Source organism: Epinephelus fuscoguttatus, linkage group LG1, assembly GCF_011397635.1.
Source record: "Epinephelus fuscoguttatus linkage group LG1, E.fuscoguttatus.final_Chr_v1".
NCBI lineage: Eukaryota > Metazoa > Chordata > Actinopteri > Perciformes > Serranidae > Epinephelus > Epinephelus fuscoguttatus.
In genome coordinates, this window is record NC_064752.1 from 33,111,990 (window position 1) to 33,130,896 (window position 18,907).

The window sequence follows — 18,907 nt, forward strand, 5'->3', positions numbered from 1 at the left end:
ACAACCAGATGTCTAAAGATAATGTCAGATTTAGGAACAAAACTTTCTGAATTCCATTACATTGTCATTAGGCCGACTATGTGCCCTTCATAATTTATAATTTTTAAAAGACCACTTATCTGCTGCACTGAAGGACAATAATAATACCCTGAAATATTTTTGAGATGCACTCTGGCTTTTCATGGGCTGATAAAATAGCTAGTGAGTTAGAAAAGACATACAATATAATTGGGTGCAGTCATTTTTCAGCTTTGTGCAACAATAACACCACTGCTCAATAGACAGCAAAGCTTCTAGCCTGCTGAAAACCTCCCGACAGCTTAAAAGCTCTGTTCTTTTGTTATCTGTATGTGCTTTTAAGGATTTTCTAAAGCAGATGCATTCTTCTCTGTGATTAAAGGGAGAATGCTGTATTTTTCTCCACAAAATGAATCTTTGTCTGAAGCTGATACCTTATGGTTGATGCCTTTCTTGAACGTAGTTATTTCTCTCTTTTATCTCTTTCTGCACATGAAGCTTGATGCCTTTTGAATACCATCTGTCTGTCTAAAACCTTAGTCTTTGCCTCGTAGTATTTTCTCTGTTCTGTATCATGAAGTCATGTTAGCAAGTTACAGTTTGGGTAAATTAGTCACAGCAGCAGTCCCTTACTGTTTTGGCAAGGATTGGTTCTGTCGCTGCCACCCAGCCATCTCTGACTTGTTTGACTTTCAAGGGTTAATTCATATGTGCTCGACTGTATATATCTGTTCCTCTTTGTCAGCCTGTCTGTTTGTCAATCAATCTGCCAATGAAACCAGCGGCCTGCTTATCTGTCTTCTCTGCCAGTGTCTTGATCTGAACATCACTCGAGTATCTATCTCACTTTTTCTGTCTCGCGCTTGAAGTCCACCCAACTCACTATCTACAGTGGCACAGCCTTCCTTATATGTCACTCAAAAGTTCTTTTATGTTTCATGATTCATGCATGCACACACATACACACACTTTTTCACACATTCTGCCCTCTGCCATCCATTAAAGACAGTTGCTTCAGGATATGGCCTTGCACCTCCCCTCTGCTATCACCCCACTGTCCCTCTCCTGTCAGTGTCTCTGGTTGAGCCATTGTCATGCATATGTCACCTTATGCGTGTGTGTGTGTGGTAGAGATGCAGGGTAAATGTCAGCTCACCAAGGCCCTGCGTTACCATTAATCTTTGTGGGTTTAGTCTCTTTGGTGTGATGTTATCTTTATATATTGTCACTATATGGTCATTGTCATTGGAAGTTTTTATATTCAGTTTGTGTTTGCGTGCTTGCATATTTGTGTGTCCGCATGAGTGTAAGCCCATGAGAGAGTTTGCAAGTCCACCCTTACCTCTCATCATCTCTTCTCTCTTTCAACCTACTTCTCAGTGAAACAAAACACAGGCGTCCTCAAAGTCACATTCAAGAACAAACGTTTCTCAAACCACCACTTACTGTAAGTGCCACCTCCCCCCTTCCTCCACAATACTCCAAGGCTCCGGTGCCAACTATTTGCAGAATGCTAGTGCTGTGCCATTTAATACCATTAGCAGGGGCCAACGGCATTGTAGCAACACTTGCCTCTGTATCCCACATACTTAACCTACTTGAACCTATTGGTCTCCTGAACGCAGTATTTGTCTTCTCCGGTGTAAGAGAGAGAGAGAGAGTGTGTGTGTGTGTGTGTGTGTGTGTGTGCATGTGAGTGTGAGTGTGTGCTGGCCACTGTATTGCTTTGTTAAGTGCCACTTTAGTTCTGCCTTGATTACCATGACAGGGCAGAAGAGTATGTGGAACAAGTGCATTTGTACTTGGGCATATGGTGTTATTTCTAAAGGTAATCAAAAACTGGTTTATTCTCAATTATAGCCTTTAAAAAGTGCAGTAGCAGATTAAATTGGCTCCAGTTTTTAACAGGTAACAATATATTTAGAGGATGTTGAGTGCTCTGCTGGGAGGCTGATAATATGCAAAAGGGAATGGGAGAGATTACGTTGGTATAACCAAGTACTGATTTACGTTAAAGTCATTGGATCCAAATTTTCAGAGAGCACCTGGGTGGGAACACCGGGTTTAGACAAGAGGTCGAAGTGCAACAAAGCGCCCTGAAGCCTGGAAGCAAGCAACAGAGCTAGGTTCAACTTCAGACAGGAAGTGGGACGCTCTGAAGCTGGGAAGCCGAATTGTACTTTAAGGCTCGGACATACTTTCCGCATTGAGCATCCACAGACAGCTGCAGTCACGTGGATGGGTCGCATCATCCCCTTGTCCAGCACAGCCCTCGAAGGTGAGCTTACCGGCCTCCCTACAGCCAACATTGGGTGAAAGTGAAACTAAGATAATGGTGCAGCGGCTGTGACTGGCATGACCGTCAGTGTTTTGGATTAGACCAGAGTGTGAAGGGAGAGATTGGGGCATGCATAGTTTGCGCATTTGCTATGCCTACAGTCTGCACATTCATAAAGAATTGGCTGCACACGGACGTCTGCACAGCGGTCTATGTGGACCCTTGCGGACATGGATGGATGAAGACATTTACGTCACACAAACCAAAGTGGACCCTCGTGGACACGCAGATGCGAAAACAACTACGTCAACCCTTTAGATTGTTACAAAATTAAACTTTTGTCATTACAAAGAAAGGTAAGCACTGAAAATAGGTACCATTAGGTACTGGTACTGAATTCCAGGTACCAGTATCGGCTCAAATGTTAACAAAATCCAACAGTCCAATGCATCACCATTAACTACGGCCTCAAAAATGTCAAATGTAATCAACAGCGCTTTGATGTTGACACCCTTGCTTTAGAAATTGCCTGTCCCTCATCACGTTGTGTGTACATCAGTGATGTGTGTCAGTCTTTGTTAAATGCTGGGAAGAAGTTGTCACTGTGTGGAGATGTAAACAAAGATGTTGTGAGCAGAAAAAGTAATTACCATGAGGAAGCAGAAAACTAGAGCCACAATGAGACAAGTGTGAATCTGTATGAAGGTTACAGAAACACTAGCCCCCAAAAGAGTTGCTGTTTACGAAGGCACCGAGGATCATATTCACAGTTGGACAACCTATGATGTGGGGAAGTAAAAACCTGTTTGTACAGAGCAATTAAAAACCCCAGCGTCTGTCCACAGCAGTGCCTGGACATGTCCTGTCAGGATGTAAATACAGCTGGTGGTTTATGTGCTCTGCATCAGCAAATAAAATTAAAGAGCAAGATTTTCTCAAACTGTTTGGAATTTTTGCGTCCAACTTGTTTCACCTTGAAGTTTGTGCTCTTGCACTTTTATCAAGTTTGCATTTAACACTTCCAGGACATGATAACTTTTCTAACCTTCACCCTTAACTCTGTCTCAAGAGACAAATGGTGTCAACAGTAGATGTCATGGGCAGCTCTTGCTTGTCAGTGTGAATTTCACGCATTTGATGCTCACCTGGACTGAGACAAGAGGACATTATTTCCCAGCAGGTAAAAAATATCTGCCAAATACTGTATCCACTCCTTAACTTTGTCTTTGGAGACCTAGGAGTCAAATAGTTTTACCAGAACACATTTTGGGCTGTTTTGGCTCGATAGTGTGATAGTGTATGAGGCATTCTTCCTGGCTGAAATAACGGGATGCAAATCACGACAACTCTAAAATCAGTTATGCAGAGTATTGCATCCACCTTTTAAGTTTCTTATCAGACACTTTGGGATCAAACAGTTAAAGAAGGAGGTTTAATTTTCAATGTGACAACGAGGTCTTAAAATGAGGGATGGGTATCGAAACCCGCTATCAGAAGGGCCTCAGGGCTAAATGTTTTAAGACTGTAGTATTGATAAGCTCTGGCATTACCGGTTCTCTTATCAGTACTTTTTAACATTTTGGTGCAATTAGTATGCCTCAGCCTCTCTGTGTTGGCGCTGCTCGTCCACATACACACACAGAGTGAAGTCAGGAAACATCAGAGCAGAGAGGTCGCCCCCAAGACAAGTGATGATAACTCCAAGATTACTTCAGTTGATGACGCTCATTACTATGCAATTGCAGTGAAACCTTTGCTAGTAAAAAGCCAATACATGTGTTTAACAAGTGAGACTATGTAGAAAGCAAGATTTTGTCATATTTAAAATATTAAGTAATCCTGCTCTGAATTTGATTTTTTTTAATAATATCTTTTCAAAAAAAGCATTATTAAGTAAGGAGAAAGAACCGAGAAGAGTATCAATAAGAGGAGTAGTATTGATAAAATCCTATTGATACCCATTCCAACTTTAAATGTGTAGAAATGGTCTTAACAGGTATTAAATTTAACTTCAGGATTCCTGCATATATCCTGTAGAAAATAGTCAGGAGTTTGGAGTTCACGGGTTTGCAGATGGATCCTGTCGCGTTAAAGTGCTTCTCTCTTAATGTCACCTCCATCAGTTGTGCTGTGTTTGTACGTGTGTTACATCTCTGTCTATGTGCGTCAGTATCTTGCATCCTCTGCATCTGTGTAGAGCTATTACCCCTTCTTCAAAAAAAAATTTCAGTTGACATTTTCCACACCAGCCACTCTTAACCACAAACTAATTCACCGATGTTTTTGCAGGGAGCCGTCCATTTCTAAATGTAGTGCCAGCAGCATCTTAAGCACCTCTCAGACAACGTTCAGTACTAATAAAATGTTTAGACCTCCGTTCTCCATGAAAAAGAACTGAATGGCTTTAGTAATGGCAGACTATTTCACTCTGCTATTTGCCTGTCTTCCTGCCGCAGCAAATCCCAGCAACAAAGAATCAAGACGTCTTCATTCAAACCTGTTCAGCGTGTCCAGGTGAAGAAGTTGATTGATAGGAATAGGAATTCTGCCATTTCCAGCTAAAGAGAGGGGAGAAAAATGAGGGATGAGTCTTTGTAGCAGGGATGAAAGAGGAATAGAAAGTGCCTGTCAATGGGGGAATGGATAGAGACTGATGAAAGAGAGGAAAAGTCAGGGAGATAGAGGCTTAAGAGTGCCTGTCAGTGAAGAAGGGTTAATAGAAAACTGTAAGGGAGAGATACAGTAGGAATGAGTGGATGATGGAGGGAATGTAGAGAAGATGAATAAAGAGAAGAGGAGAGGTTTTGTCAGCTGGAGAGATGAGGAAAATCACAGAAACTAAGGAGGGAAGAAGAGAGAGGAGAGGATGATCTGTCAGTCACAACTGTGGGATAGACAGAAGATTTTAGGATTTAAAAGAAAGAGATGAAACAAAAAATAAATGTTTGTGTAAGTATGTATGTGTGTGTTAATGTATGTGTATGGCTATTTGTAGTTGCAAGTGGTGAGCCCTACTGTGAGCCTTGGCCTGCCTGCTAACTCTAATCTGATAACAGAGCCACTCTATTCAGCCGCACACACGCACGCACACACACACAAATCCGGTTAGATCTGTATATTGCAATATTCCTTTAGAATATGTGTTTGATGGAATACTACCACACGCTGATTACAGCTTTTGTGTGATTGCTATTTGCTGTAAAATTGCACTAACATAATGTATACAGTACAGGCCAAAAGTTTGGACACACCTTCTCATTCAATGCGTTTTCTTTATTTTCATGACTATATACATTGTAGATTCTCACTGAAGGCATCAAAACTATGAATGAACACATGTGGAGTTATGTACTTAACAAAAAAAAGGTGAAATAACTGAAAACATGTTTTATATTCTAGTTTCTTCAAAATAGCCACCCTTTGCTCTGATTACTGCTTTGCACACTCTTGGCATTCTCTCCATGAGCTTCAAGAGGTAGTCACCTGAAATGGTTTTCCAACAGTCTTGAAGGAGTTCCCAGAGGTGTTTAGCACTTGTTGGCCCCTTTGCCTTCACTCTGCGGTCCAGCTCACCCCAAATCATCTCGATTGGGTTCAGGTCCGGTGACTGTGGAGGCCAGGTCATCTGCCGCAGCACTCCATCACTCTCCTTCTTGGTCAAATAGCCCTTACACAGCCTGGAGGTGTGTTTGGGGTCATTGTCCTGTTGAAAAATAAATGATCGTCCAACTAAAGCATAAACCGGATGGGATGGCATGTCGCTGCAGGATGCTGTGGTAGCCATGCTGGTTCAGTGTGCCTTCAATTTTGAATAAATCCCCAACAGTGTCACCAGCAAAACACCCCACACCATCGCACCTCCTCCACCATGCTTCCCAGTGGGAACCAGGCATGTGGAATCCATCCGTTCACCTTTTCTGCGTCTCACAAAGACACGGCAGTTGGAACCAAAGATCTCAAATTTGGACTCATCAGACCAAAGCACAGATTTCCACTGGTCTAATGTCCATTCCTTGTGTTTCTTGGCCCAAACAAATCTCTTCTGCTTGTTGCCTCTCCTTAGCAGTGGTTTCCTAGCAGCTATTTGACCATGAAGGCCTGATTCGCGCAGTCTCCTCTTAACAGTTGTTCTAGAGATGGGTCTGCTGCTAGAACTCTGTGTGGCATTCATCTGGTCTCTGATCTGAGCTGCTGTTAACTTGCGATTTCTGAGGCTAGTGACTCGGATGAACTTATCCTCAGAAGCAGAGGTGACTCTTGGTCTTCCTTTCCTGGGTCGGTCCTCATGTGTGCCAGTTTCCTTGTAGCGCTTGATGGTTTTTGCGACTCCACTTGGGGACACATTTAAAGTTTTTGCAATTTTCCGGACTGACTGACCTTCATTTCTTAAAGTAATGATGGCCACTCGTTTTTCTTTAGTTAGCTGATTGGTTCTTGCCATAATATAAATTTTAACAGTTGTCCAATAGGGCTGTCGGCTGTGTATTAACCTGACTTCTGCACAACACAACTGATGGTCCCAACCCCATTGATAAAGCAAGAAATTCCACTAATTAACCCTGATAAGGCACACCTGTGAAGTGGAAACCATTTCAGGTGACTACCTCTTGAAGCTCATGGAGAGAATGCCAAGAGTGTGCAAAGCAGTAATCAGAGCAAAGGGTGGCTATTTTGAAGAAACTAGAATATAAAACATGTTTTCAGTTATTTCACCTTTTTTTGTTAAGTACATAACTCCACATGTGTTCATTCATAGTTCTGATGCCTTCAGTGAGAATCTACAATGTAAATAGTCATGAAAATAAAGAAAACGCATTGAATGAGAAGGTGTGTCCAAACTTTTGGCCTGTACTGTATATACATATTTTTTTTCTCTGCCATTTTCATTCTATAAAAAACTATTGTTATTTAGATTACTTGACTCATAGTTCTTTTTTTCATCTCATACCACTGTAGTGATTTGACAGCACGTGAAAAGCAACACTTACATACTGCCTGTGTTATTGTGAATATCATAAAACTATACATATTGCCCACACATGCTAGCTCACATATTTCTGTCCCTTTATGTGTCTCTCTTACCATCCCACATCTCCTTCACATCCATCATCTCCAAGGCGACCACCCCATGAAGGCACAGGCCGCATGAAGATTAGCTGTGCTCTCTCATGTCCCTCCCCTCCATCCTCCAACAGTCTCTCTCTCTCCCTGCCTGTCTTTCCCTCTGTCTTTCTCTCTCTGACATGTATGTAACACTCCATCAGCATCTAGCTAAACATCTCATCCATGCTGCTACACTCCACTGAACTGACTGCCATCTCTGCAACATGATCGATCTGTAAATTGTGACAGAGGGACTCACTAGGTTATTCTTTGCATGGAATTGTCATTATCATCTTCATTATGTTAGCTGCTTGATCTCACTAACATGAGTTCATTCGGTCTTCAGTTTATGTGTACAGTGATATTAAGGTGTGTTGTTAAAGGAATAGCTTCTTCTTGGTTTAGGAATAATTCCTCCTGCTCACCCAGAGTGAGATGGTCTCATGTGTGCGTGCAGTAGTGCAAAATATGTCAATGAAGATAATGATCCATGTCATTGACAAGTATTATTACTGTTACATAAATAGCATTTTTTCTGTTTCCTCTGTGAAAAGTTGTGGATGGTACCAGTAGAACCGTTCCGTACCGTCCCCATTTTTGGTCACCCTTCTGTTTGGGTGATGATCACTTTGCTCAGGGCTGAGTTGTGGCTGGTTTTGTAACCACTTTTCATATTGTGGCAAGTCTTATATACATTAATAAACTATAACTATAAAAGAAAGGATGTTTTGCTGACTCTCTCAGCAGCTGTAATCTGAGAAAGAAAAAAAAACTCAATTCACTGGGGCGACTGCAGGCAAATTGGAAGCTGGAACGTTTCCTTGTAATGTTACTCAGTGCATGAGTTTAGGATGTGAATCCATCAACACCTTAAATTTCAATGTGACAATTTTGACCATTACTTAAGTTTTCATTGTCTCTCTTGGATGACATACACTTTTATTAATGAGTGGCATTTCAAGCATAAGAATAAACATATATTAATTACGACCGGATTATATATCTGATCCTCAGTCGAAGGGAAAAAAAGGGACGTGGATTGTCGCTCCTGTGGGCTATGACCGGGAGCCTTATGTAACCTCGTTCTGTGGACGATAAACGAGGTGCAGACTTCCATCTATGTCACCGGAGATGAGGAAATACAGAGAGTCTTGTATGGAGCAGTGAGTGACAACAACCCTTCCCACATTTAAGGGTACTGTTTGCGGTGGAAATGCTAAACGGACCTAGGGTCTAGGTGGAAACGGGGCTAAATGTCCCCAGTTCCACTCAGTGTTAGACCACCAGGTAAGGAGAGGTACAGATAGTTCCCATTTAGCTTTAAACTAATACGTCACCCCAAATCTACCTGTTGAGTATCAAATATTCATATGTCAGATTTTCTTGGCAATCCAGCCAATAGTTGTCAAGGTGTTTTAGTCTGGTTCAAAGTAGTGGACTGACCGATTGCCTGGGGTAAAAGATCTAAAGTTTATGAAATGGAGGTGGTAAAAGTAGTAGTACTAAACAATAAATTGAAGTTCCCCACTTGCTTAACCCATTAGGAAAATCTTTCCTTTGATTAAAACACATCTATATGCAAGATGTGCACTGACTTTTCATCAAATTATACCAATGACTGTACCTAGTATATGTATTTAATGACTATCTTTAACTGTTTAATGATATACAAACCGACTGAGCAGCTGGATGACCCAGCCAACAGACTGACTACCATCTTATCAATGTACAGACTGAGTGAATCAACAGTTAAGATGGTCCTGTAGATGTAACCAACTAAGTGACTGCCTGATTAAGAGGCTTCCTCAAATGACTGACTGATTGACTCGCTGTCTTACTGACTGTGTAATCAGTGAAAGTCTGTGTGTTTATAAAGCAGCCATAGCCACGGCCACTCTGAGTGTCTGATTGACATCCCTGCCTGGCAACTGTCTCTGTTCCTCCAGAGGGAGGGAGAGAACTGTTAGCACTGAGCAGAGAAGACAGTTATTGATTTTCTACTTGTCTATTATTTTTGTTTTTCGCAGAGAAAAGGCAAGTGAGCGAAGCATGTGTGTTTGTGTGTGTATGCGAGTGAGCGTCTCCTTATATGTATGACGCAGATGTGTTTACATGTGAGCCTGCTGTCTGTATGTTGCTCATTACCTCCTGACTGGTGTGAACCAAGGCCAGTGTGTGTACACTGTTGGTTCTATGCTGCTGCCGTGCGAAGTTGATTCCTGACCAACACGACAATCTATCGACTGCCCACACTGCTCACTAATTGGATAGAAACTGGCAGGTGGACAAAAACATGTGTTTGTGTGTCTGCCTATAAGCTGTGTATCAGTGTTTTTGTGTGTATTAAATCTAACCTCAACAGACACTCTTCCATCTCAGCAAGAGTCCGTGATAATGAAGTGAAATAGTTGGTTCGACTTCACACTTTTTGCACCAAGAATTAGTTCCAACTCCTGTGAATAGGTTGAGAAAGCATAAAATGAAAGAACAACAAATTACGTGGTGGTTATTTTTCACCTCAGAATAAAATGACTATGTGTAAATGTGATAATGTAGTGCTTAGATTTGTCAGTGTCTACAATATACATTACAATGCAAGCATTAGACCAGTTTTTATTTTGACACCTGATCTTTAGCCACATATTTTTTATGAAAATGTCTATTTGTTTTTGTGAAAATTATTCAACAAAAATTTAGATGTCTGAGTGAAGCTTTGTCAGTGAAATTGTACTCAAATTTTGGTCATGCGTTTAAAAATGAGGGTATTCTAAGTATTTTGAGGCTTAAGGTATCGGCATCTTTGTTGTCCACAGTTACCATGGTTACATGTGTCGCTGTTGGGAAGTTTCTGCAGGTTGGTGAAGGCAGCACAGGCAGAACGCTCCATGATGTTGTTTTTTATCAGTCCTTAAATTTGTGGGCAGATTGATCAGAGCTGATCGGAGTAGATCAATGCATTAGATAAGAGGAGCAGCTGCTGCAGAAGCATGTTTAAGTGAACTTTTAGTTCCAGGGCTGGACAATGGGGTGCACAGTTTCTAGGGCTGACCCAAAAAATGCAAAGCTTCGAAGCTTCGTTCGATGACACGGGATTCGATTGTGAAAAAAAAAATTCGAAGCTTCTGTGCTTTTTTTTTGTTTTGTTTTTTTCATTTTTCGGGGGGAGGCCTTAAACGCAACACTAACTCCCACCAGTCCAATACTAACAACGAGCACACTTCTGATGCTGGCACTTCTGATGCTCTGAGTTGCGCATCTGTTTGATTGTGCTGCAGTGTGCACCAAGGGTTTTAATTTAGTGTTCAGTCAAAAGTTAAACACTACTTGTCACCGACCATTAGTGTTTGTTCGTTTGTGAATATTTTTATCTTAATTCTAGTGTTGGAAGAAACTATGTTTTCGACATAATTTTTTTTTTTAAACCCTATAGCAACCGATTGAAATTGCAAACTTTGAATGGGCATATCTCATGCCCCATATGTCGTAGGGACATGAGACTTTGCACAGAGATGCCTCTCCGCATGAGGAACAGATTTGCCTCAAGAACCCATAACTTCCTGTTATATAGATTTTCCGCCATTTTGAATTGAAAAACACTTAAAATCGATCTCTTCCTAGGAAGTTTGACTGATCTGCATGAAACTCAGTGAACATAATCTAGGCACCAATATCTAAAGTTCCCTCTTGGCAAAAGTTGGAAAACGTACTAAAACTGAGCTTCTATAAGGCAATGAATATTGCGGAGGGCGTGGCTCATCACATAAAGGTGCATAACATCTCAAGGGTTTCACCGATCACCACGCAACTTTGTAGGCATATGACCACACATAATCTGAGGGGACCCCTCCATTATTGACCCCATCAAACAAAATGGGGGCGCTAGAGAGCTAATTTCTTATCTGGGCCTAACCACCGTATCGATTTTTACTAAACTTAGATATGGTAGATATGTAGAACAGGATGCCTCAAGGTGACTGGAGAAATGTAACTCTAATTGACAAATGGGTGGTGCTATAACGACAGAAAAATGCTTAAAAATGGCTCAAATGCAACCGATCGCTGTGGCTCCCCCTGTGGCTGAATGTTTGTTTGTTTTTCCTAATTTTTGGTATGACTAAGTCATGGTATGGTATGCTGTACATAATCACGGAAACTGTCAGTGTGTCATTCTGTCAGTCAGTCATTCTGTCTGTCCCACGTTATTCTACTCACTGACGTGGTCAATCTACGTGAAACTGCACATAGGCATTGAGGATTGGCATAGGTAGAAGGTGACAAAGCTACCAATGGGTATGGACTAGTATGAATTAATAAACATTATCTTATGTTTACTTTCACTGCACCTGGCATTCTGCTACTTGTTTTTGTTCAGAGTATGCTCTGCATTCAGGGAGTGCAGAGCTCTGAATAACTGAACGGTATATATACGTATACTGAACGGTATATATACGTATATATTCCAGCAGTGCTCCTAATGAACGGTTCAGCTCCAAAAATAGAAAATCAATATGTGGCAGCAGATGTTGTTATTGTGGCAGGCCACCACAAATTACATGTTATGTTTGGGAAACCTTGTTACTCATTCCTTCTGATAGATGCACAAAAGGTTGCCAACTGAGAGTAACTTTTATGACATCCATGACGCTTGATATTGTTAAATAAGCCTATCTTTCTATCAGTGGTGTGCTGGCCTGTATGTTTTTGTAGTTTGTCCCAGCGGTTTTACTCTTGTCTAACTCTCAGTGGATTGTAAAAGAATTAAGTTCATAAGTCTGTTTTCTCCGAGCGCATGTTACGGAGACGGATACTGAATACAAGATGCTTCTTATCAACGGCAGTATAATAGGTTAAGTAACTAAATCACCTTTTAAACGAGATATTATTGAACCTGCAGTCCAAACTTCCATTTGATGAATTGGGGACCAAACATTAATAACAGAAGCAGCTCTTAGTATGATGCAGTACACTTAAACAGCATCATATGCTGCATCCTCCAAAAGACTACAAAGTTGAGTGAGCATCTCTGTAAAACTGTTCACAACAAAAGCTGAACATTGTAACCTTCATGAAGGCAGGATTTATTGCAGAACTGTTGGATTAGACAGCAATAGCCTTAGCTTGGTGTACCTAATAAACCGGCTACTGAGTGTGTGTCTTAAATTCAGTGCAGACCTTGAGCTTGAATATTTGGCTGCCCTCCTGCCCAAAGTGTCGTGCATAAAAAGCTTTTCCTGTCTTTAAATTATCCAAGTGTGGATGGCGGCAGTCCAAATTTGGACCTGGGGCACCAAATTGAACTGTGTGTACTGTGGGGGGTGCAAGGGGTCAGTTTGAAATTCAGGAACTACCTCATACACTATGCATGAGGCATAATGTCCCATCACACTGCTGTATACGAGTGTGACAATACCTACACACACTGCTGTCACACACTCACACATACATGCACCTGCACACACGTACACACTTCCACACACATTTTCATGCACATATGCAGACACACAATGTCCCCCTTTATATCTCAGGACGTGAGTGGAACAGTAAAGCTAAATCCCCTTGTCACATTTGCCGCTCATCTCTAATTCAATGGCACAGGCTGCGATGCCCTCGGATGCACTTGGCAAGTGAACAGCTAACCTGCCCGCCAGCATATCTGCCTGCCAGCCGAGCACCGAGGTAGTTAGCATGCCAACTAGCCCACCCAGCAGCCACAAGCTGATGCTTCACTAACCCTTGGTCGCCCTGTGTCTTTCTCTATGGCTGTGTGTCTGTATCTGTATTGACACAAGAGGTGTTTAGCTGTACCCTATAGTAGGCTGGCTTTCTTAAACACAATCAGCTGTCAGTGTTTTTGACACTTAACAAACACACGTAGACAATTCTAAATAAACCTCCATCAGTCTATTTTCTTCAGCTAATCCAGGCCAGCTCGCAGTGGATAAACTTATCTCATTTTAAAACACCACTCTGGAATCTTTAGCATTGTGTTTTAAAATTTAAGCCCTCTGTAAATACCCTACTTCAGTTTGAGTTTATTATTAATTTCTTGCAGAGGCAATTTATTTGCATCAGCTAAAACAAGACAGAAGCAAGCAGTGCAGAGTTTTTACTGCGGCAAAAAAATTGCAACCGTGCAAATTTCACATGCACATGACCTACGGACAATAACAATGAGTCATGTTCATTAAGTTAATGGCTACAGAGTCAAGATGTAATTGGATGTTTATCAATTTGACCTGATGTTTGGCTGATGGTAGCAAATACCTGAAGCAGGAGGCAGAAATCTTCTTAAAGTGACAGGTCACAGTCCAAAAAACTTGTCTTAGCCATATGCAGAGCTTGTTTAGTCTGCATTAGAATATGCTTAACATAATAAAATATTAATATTACATAAATGTAGAAATAAAGAGTTAACTGACAGTTACGATAATGAAAGAGGCATATTCATGAGATGTAGATGATGTAGCTGTAGATGATAGTCTGGCCAAAGGTGGAGCTTAACCCCCATTTCCACCAAGCACTATGGCACAGTTGAGTTAGGTACACTTTTTTCCGTTTCCACTGGGAAAGTTGTGGATGGTACCAATGGAACCATGCTGTCCCTTCCCCATTTTTGGTCCCCCCTCTGTTGGGGTACCTAGCACACAGATCTGGTACTAAACGGTGGAGCTGTGGCCACTGTAGTCTGTTGGCTGGTCAACAGCAGATGGTCACTCTGCTCAGGGCTGAGTTGTGGCTGGTTTTGAGGCTCATGTTACCACTGTTCATACGTGGAGAATTTAACATATATTCATAAACTGCAACCAAAAACCAGAAAGGATGTTTTGCTGCCTCTTGCAGCAGCTGGAGAAAAAAAAACTACTTATTTCACTGGGTCGACTGCCGGCAACTTTTAAGGTGGAACGTTTACTTGTAATGTTACTCAATGCATGAGTTTATGACACGAATCAATCAACACACCTTAAATTTTGCTTTAACAACTTTGACTATTACTAAAGTTTTTATTTTCTCTCTTGGATTACATACACTTTTACTATTGAGTGGATCTTCAAGCATTTATATATATTAATTTCGACCAGATTATGTGAATTGCATATATTGTAATCCTCACTCTGAGAAAAAAAAAAAAGCGTTGCAGAGCGTCAGGCTGTAGCAACACTAAATCCCTGAGCTTGCCTGAGAAGGAGCAGTGAGTGACAACAACCCCACCCACATTTAAGGGTACTGTTTGTGGTGAAAACGTTAAGTGGACTTAAAGTCTAGAGGGGTTACTTTTTTGGTGCCAAAGGTACCATACCAAAAGTGTTTGGTGGAAACAAAGGTTTAGAGGAACCTACTAGAAGAAACTTTTTGAAATCAGACTGGAGTGTTCGTAGCTCAGTTAAGACAATAGTCTTATTTAAGTAGGCATATAATACACCAATGTCCAATGAAATAATACGCTCTATTTCCTAAACCTAAAGCTAGGGTTGGGTATCATTTGGGTTTGTTCCAAAACTGGTGGTAAAATTATCATTTTAAAGCCGTAACAGTGCCAGAACATATACTTTCACATTAACCACAAAACAGTCAGTGACATTAAAGAATGGCTTTTTTTCAACAGTATACTCAACAGTTTGAAGTTTACTTGAATATAGAAATATGGCTAAATACAATACACTATTTACAAATTCACCTTATAAATGAAACCTAACTCAAGTACAGTCATTTTACACTAAATAACAGCTGCAGTTCTAATAACTGAGCAGAGACTGAGCAGCCAGACAATTCTCCATTATCTGTTTAGGAGTGGCTGAGATCGTCACTACAATGAGAATAGCTGGTCCACGTTAACAGTCCACCTTAAGTGAGTCTAGTCAGGTTTCAATGTGAGGCTAACTTCGCTCGCCAACTTCGGGGCTAACTCCCTTGACTTTATTCAGCAGATGACAAGCAAAACATGGGAGCTTGTCTTAATTCTTGAGGAGATGTAGCATATATTGACTGACAAATAGCCTAAACTGTTTACAAATTGTCCTGTTAAACGTCATACTCTTTAGTGCAATTGCTGCAGCTTCACTGTCACCATCACCTACACACACACACACACACACACACACACACTCTTGTTCGCTCCATCTCTTTCGCTTGCACTTACTCTCTATCTCGCTACCCACACAACGTGGCACCAAAATAAGGCACTGAAATCTGCTTTATGATTCAGCCAGGTAGGTAGCGGTTGTATAGGAGCCAGTGCCATACTGGCTCTGGTTTTTGGTACCCACCCCTACTTATTGCTGCATCAGATGCAGATACACACCCCACAGACCCACCAAGTCCCTCTTCTCTAGTCCTCTCAAATTTTGTACAGACTAATACATTTAAATAACTTTTTTTTCTCCTCTTTTCCTTGAGCTTGTACAACCAAAGTCCCTGTCTCCCTAGTCCTCAGTTTTCTTCATGAGCAGTCTGCCTTGACTGGTGCTTTCACTTCAGCGCCAAGCATCGGTGCTATGGCAACAGTACAGAGTCCTGATAAGCAAGCAAAAGGCATTTACAAGCTCCTCAATTTTGGTGGAATGAAGGAATAGAATAAAAGAAAATAACTCAAGAGTACTTGTAATAAAGTGCCTTGCTCAAAGGTTTCATTTTTTCTCCTTCAGGCAGACAAGTTTGTCTCAGTAGTTACTCTGTTGCAATTCTTGCTGCTGTACAGCAATTCCTCAAAAAAGAAATGGTCAGAATATTTCAAGTGTTGGCTTATTGTACTCATAAACCACTTATGACCTTCCCTGCAGGTACCATGATTCGCTGGATTAGAACCTGATTGTGTGTGTCTCTGTGTTTTCTGTATCGCCACAGCCAGTTAAACACAAGCTGTATTAGCTACAGGCCAAATACTTCCAGGGCATCACGCCGATCAGGGAACAATGCCTCTGTGTGCCTGTGAGGAAATACAGTACATCATGTATGTTTCCATCTCCTACACACAAGAATGAAATATTTTGATCACATAGTTGATTAAATGCAAGTGTTGTGCTAGTCTACATTAAATGAAACTTTGTTTAATGTGGGTCCCTGACAAATGTCTCCAAGTTATCCAGGATCGTCTCTCATCAATTTGTTCTTTTTTTTTAATGTTCAAAGATGTATCAGAAATAAAGCCGTTTACTCTTTCTCTTTCTCCTGTTCCCTCCTGTTTTGATTTAATAGTTGGTAATATTTGAGAGATGTTAAACTTTTTGTATTGTTTGTATTTTAAGTATTGACTCCGACCATTTGCTCTGATTTACAAGACAGAAGGTTTAGCTAACTAGATAGACACAGCCGACATAAGGTCAGTAAATGACAGTATTGAATGTAGCCAGTAGGCGAACACCATGCTAGTGTGCCTTGAATTGGTAGCAGGAGTTGGGCTTTACATTTGATACGAAATACGGATATGAATAGTCAACAAGTTGATTAAACGTTGCCATCCTTGCTAGGGGGCACCAGAGACAATAAAAGTTATTTTTAAAATTCTCATTATTTTATGCGATTGGAAAATGCCGTTATAATAATTAGACTAATTTCCTAAAGATTCTTATTTTCCTGGAGAATATTGTTTTTAATAAATGTTATTTGTTAGCTTTAATTTAGTGAGTTCTTGTCATGTTTTTTAGGGTCATGTGTAGTGCTACCCTGGAAGTTGGAAATTCGAATCACCCGTTGAAGACCCCTCAGTCGACTGAGATTCTTCGAGTCATTTTTTTTGTTTTTTCGTTTTTTTTGTCCGTCCGTGTGTATTTCAGTTTCAGTCACATTTTAGTCCCCAGATTTAGCCACAGAGTAAGTCCTCCTCGCTTTCATGGTGGTCTTCAATACAGCTGCACACCAGACACTGGGTGAGTCCAAGCCCCCAGAGACAGCGCTAGGCTTTGAAGCCAGTTTTACTTAGTGGCCAAAAGTGGAAAATTACAACAGCCTTGTCCTTCACATGATGCCATGGGGCCAAAAAAAGTCTTTTTCCCATTGACTTCCATTGCATTCCATTCAGAGGATTTTTTTTTTTTTTTTAGTGTCAAACACCCTGAAGTGACTTGTTTCACTGTCAGGATTTGATCCATGTGGTTCGATAACATTTGGAAACTCTGGAAGAGCTGCACAATTACATCATTTTATTCCCATTCAAGTTAGCGAAAGGCCAAACCGAGAGTCACCCGCTTGCCCGGCAGAAGCTAGCCGCTTGGCCGCTCTAAGTCTTTAATGAGCTTGTTCAATGGGCCATACAATGCGGAAGATGCGGCAATTTTATACCACAGAAATCGAGCAAATCACCAGTGAGCAACTTTTATAGCAATGAATGGGGCCTGCTTCCAACACTGTATCCAGGTCTCTTTATACATCCATGGGTGACTCTGAGGCAGCTGCCCGGAGGAAGAGAGGCTTTGCCCAGTCAGGCTCCAAGATAATGTTATCTCCTGCCTTCTGCTTAGAAGTGGTGAATTTACAGCTCACAGCAACTTAATACGATACAGTCTCTGGCTTTTGATATCGGCTATGCTAAGTTAAAACTTCTGCTTAAACGTCAGGGAAATTAGTTGTCAGGAACATCTCTTGTAGAAAATGCTCTTTGCTGTCAAATGTCTAAGATTGGTTTCAGGAAAATAGAAAATTGCTCAGCTTTCCGTTGGTAATATTTAGATATTTAGATAGGATACTTTCTTGGCAGTTTTGGTAAAATGCAGTTTGACTATTTAGCTGCTGTGTTTTTGTGTGAGGCACTGATATTTCCCATGATGCATTCTGACTTTTGTAAGTTTCCCCTTGGGTCCTGGAAATGTAAATTTGTAATTTGACGGTTTTCTCTTTTCTTTTCTACCCTCCCTCCCCTTCCTTGTCTCCCTGCCTCCTTTTTCAGAGCTCGCTGACGAATCACGGCTGAGAAACCCAAAGGAAGCAGGAGCAGGAGAAGAAGAAGGGAAGAAGAAGAGAGCATATCAAAACCCTCCATTTCTGGCCTCCCTCTGTCCTTCTCCTATCCATCCATCCATTTATTTATCCACCATCACTGAAGAGCCCCCTCCTCTTTCCCACTCGCCGTCCTTCTTGGTTTTGAGTGTATTATCTTGACATGTCACTTCAGAGTGTATGATGTGTTGATTTATTGTTATGTTGCGCTGGCACACCCCTGCCGTCGCTGAAATAAATCCCAGTGATCCGGTGGTGATGAGACTGCAGGTTGTGTGTCTTTGTGTTTTGTGTGTAAGTGCGCGTGCGGCGCGGATGGCTGTCTCTTGTTATGGCACGCTAATAATGCTTCCACTGCTGAAAATGGGGTCGTGTGCACCCTTCTGACAATGCTCTGCAGGCCCAGGGGCTTGATTGTATGCCGTGCTCATGGTTTCATTAAGAGAGAGAAGGGAACGGAGAGTGAAGGAAATAAGGGATAAATGAAGTGGAAGACAGCTGAATAGTGAGGTGTACGTGTATTAATATGGGTGCGTATGTGTGTGTGTCTGTTTCATGTGTTTTTCCACTGTAGTGAAC

General features: G+C 41.3%; 1 protein-coding gene across 2 annotated transcripts in view; it reads left to right on the forward strand.

The window, feature by feature from the left end:
• The window catches only part of LOC125896125 (MICOS complex subunit mic25a-like), a 69,746-nt gene extending 51,149 nt beyond the window's left edge, over positions 1 to 18,597 (forward strand). For both annotated transcript variants that reach the window (XM_049588483.1, XM_049588492.1), the window contains one exon: positions 18,279 to 18,597. In XM_049588483.1, coding sequence (XP_049444440.1) covers positions 18,279 to 18,302 — 24 coding nt within the window. In that variant the 3' untranslated portion in view covers positions 18,303 to 18,597. The remainder of the gene's footprint in view (positions 1 to 18,278) is intronic.
• The last annotated feature ends 310 nt before the right edge of the window (positions 18,598 to 18,907 follow it).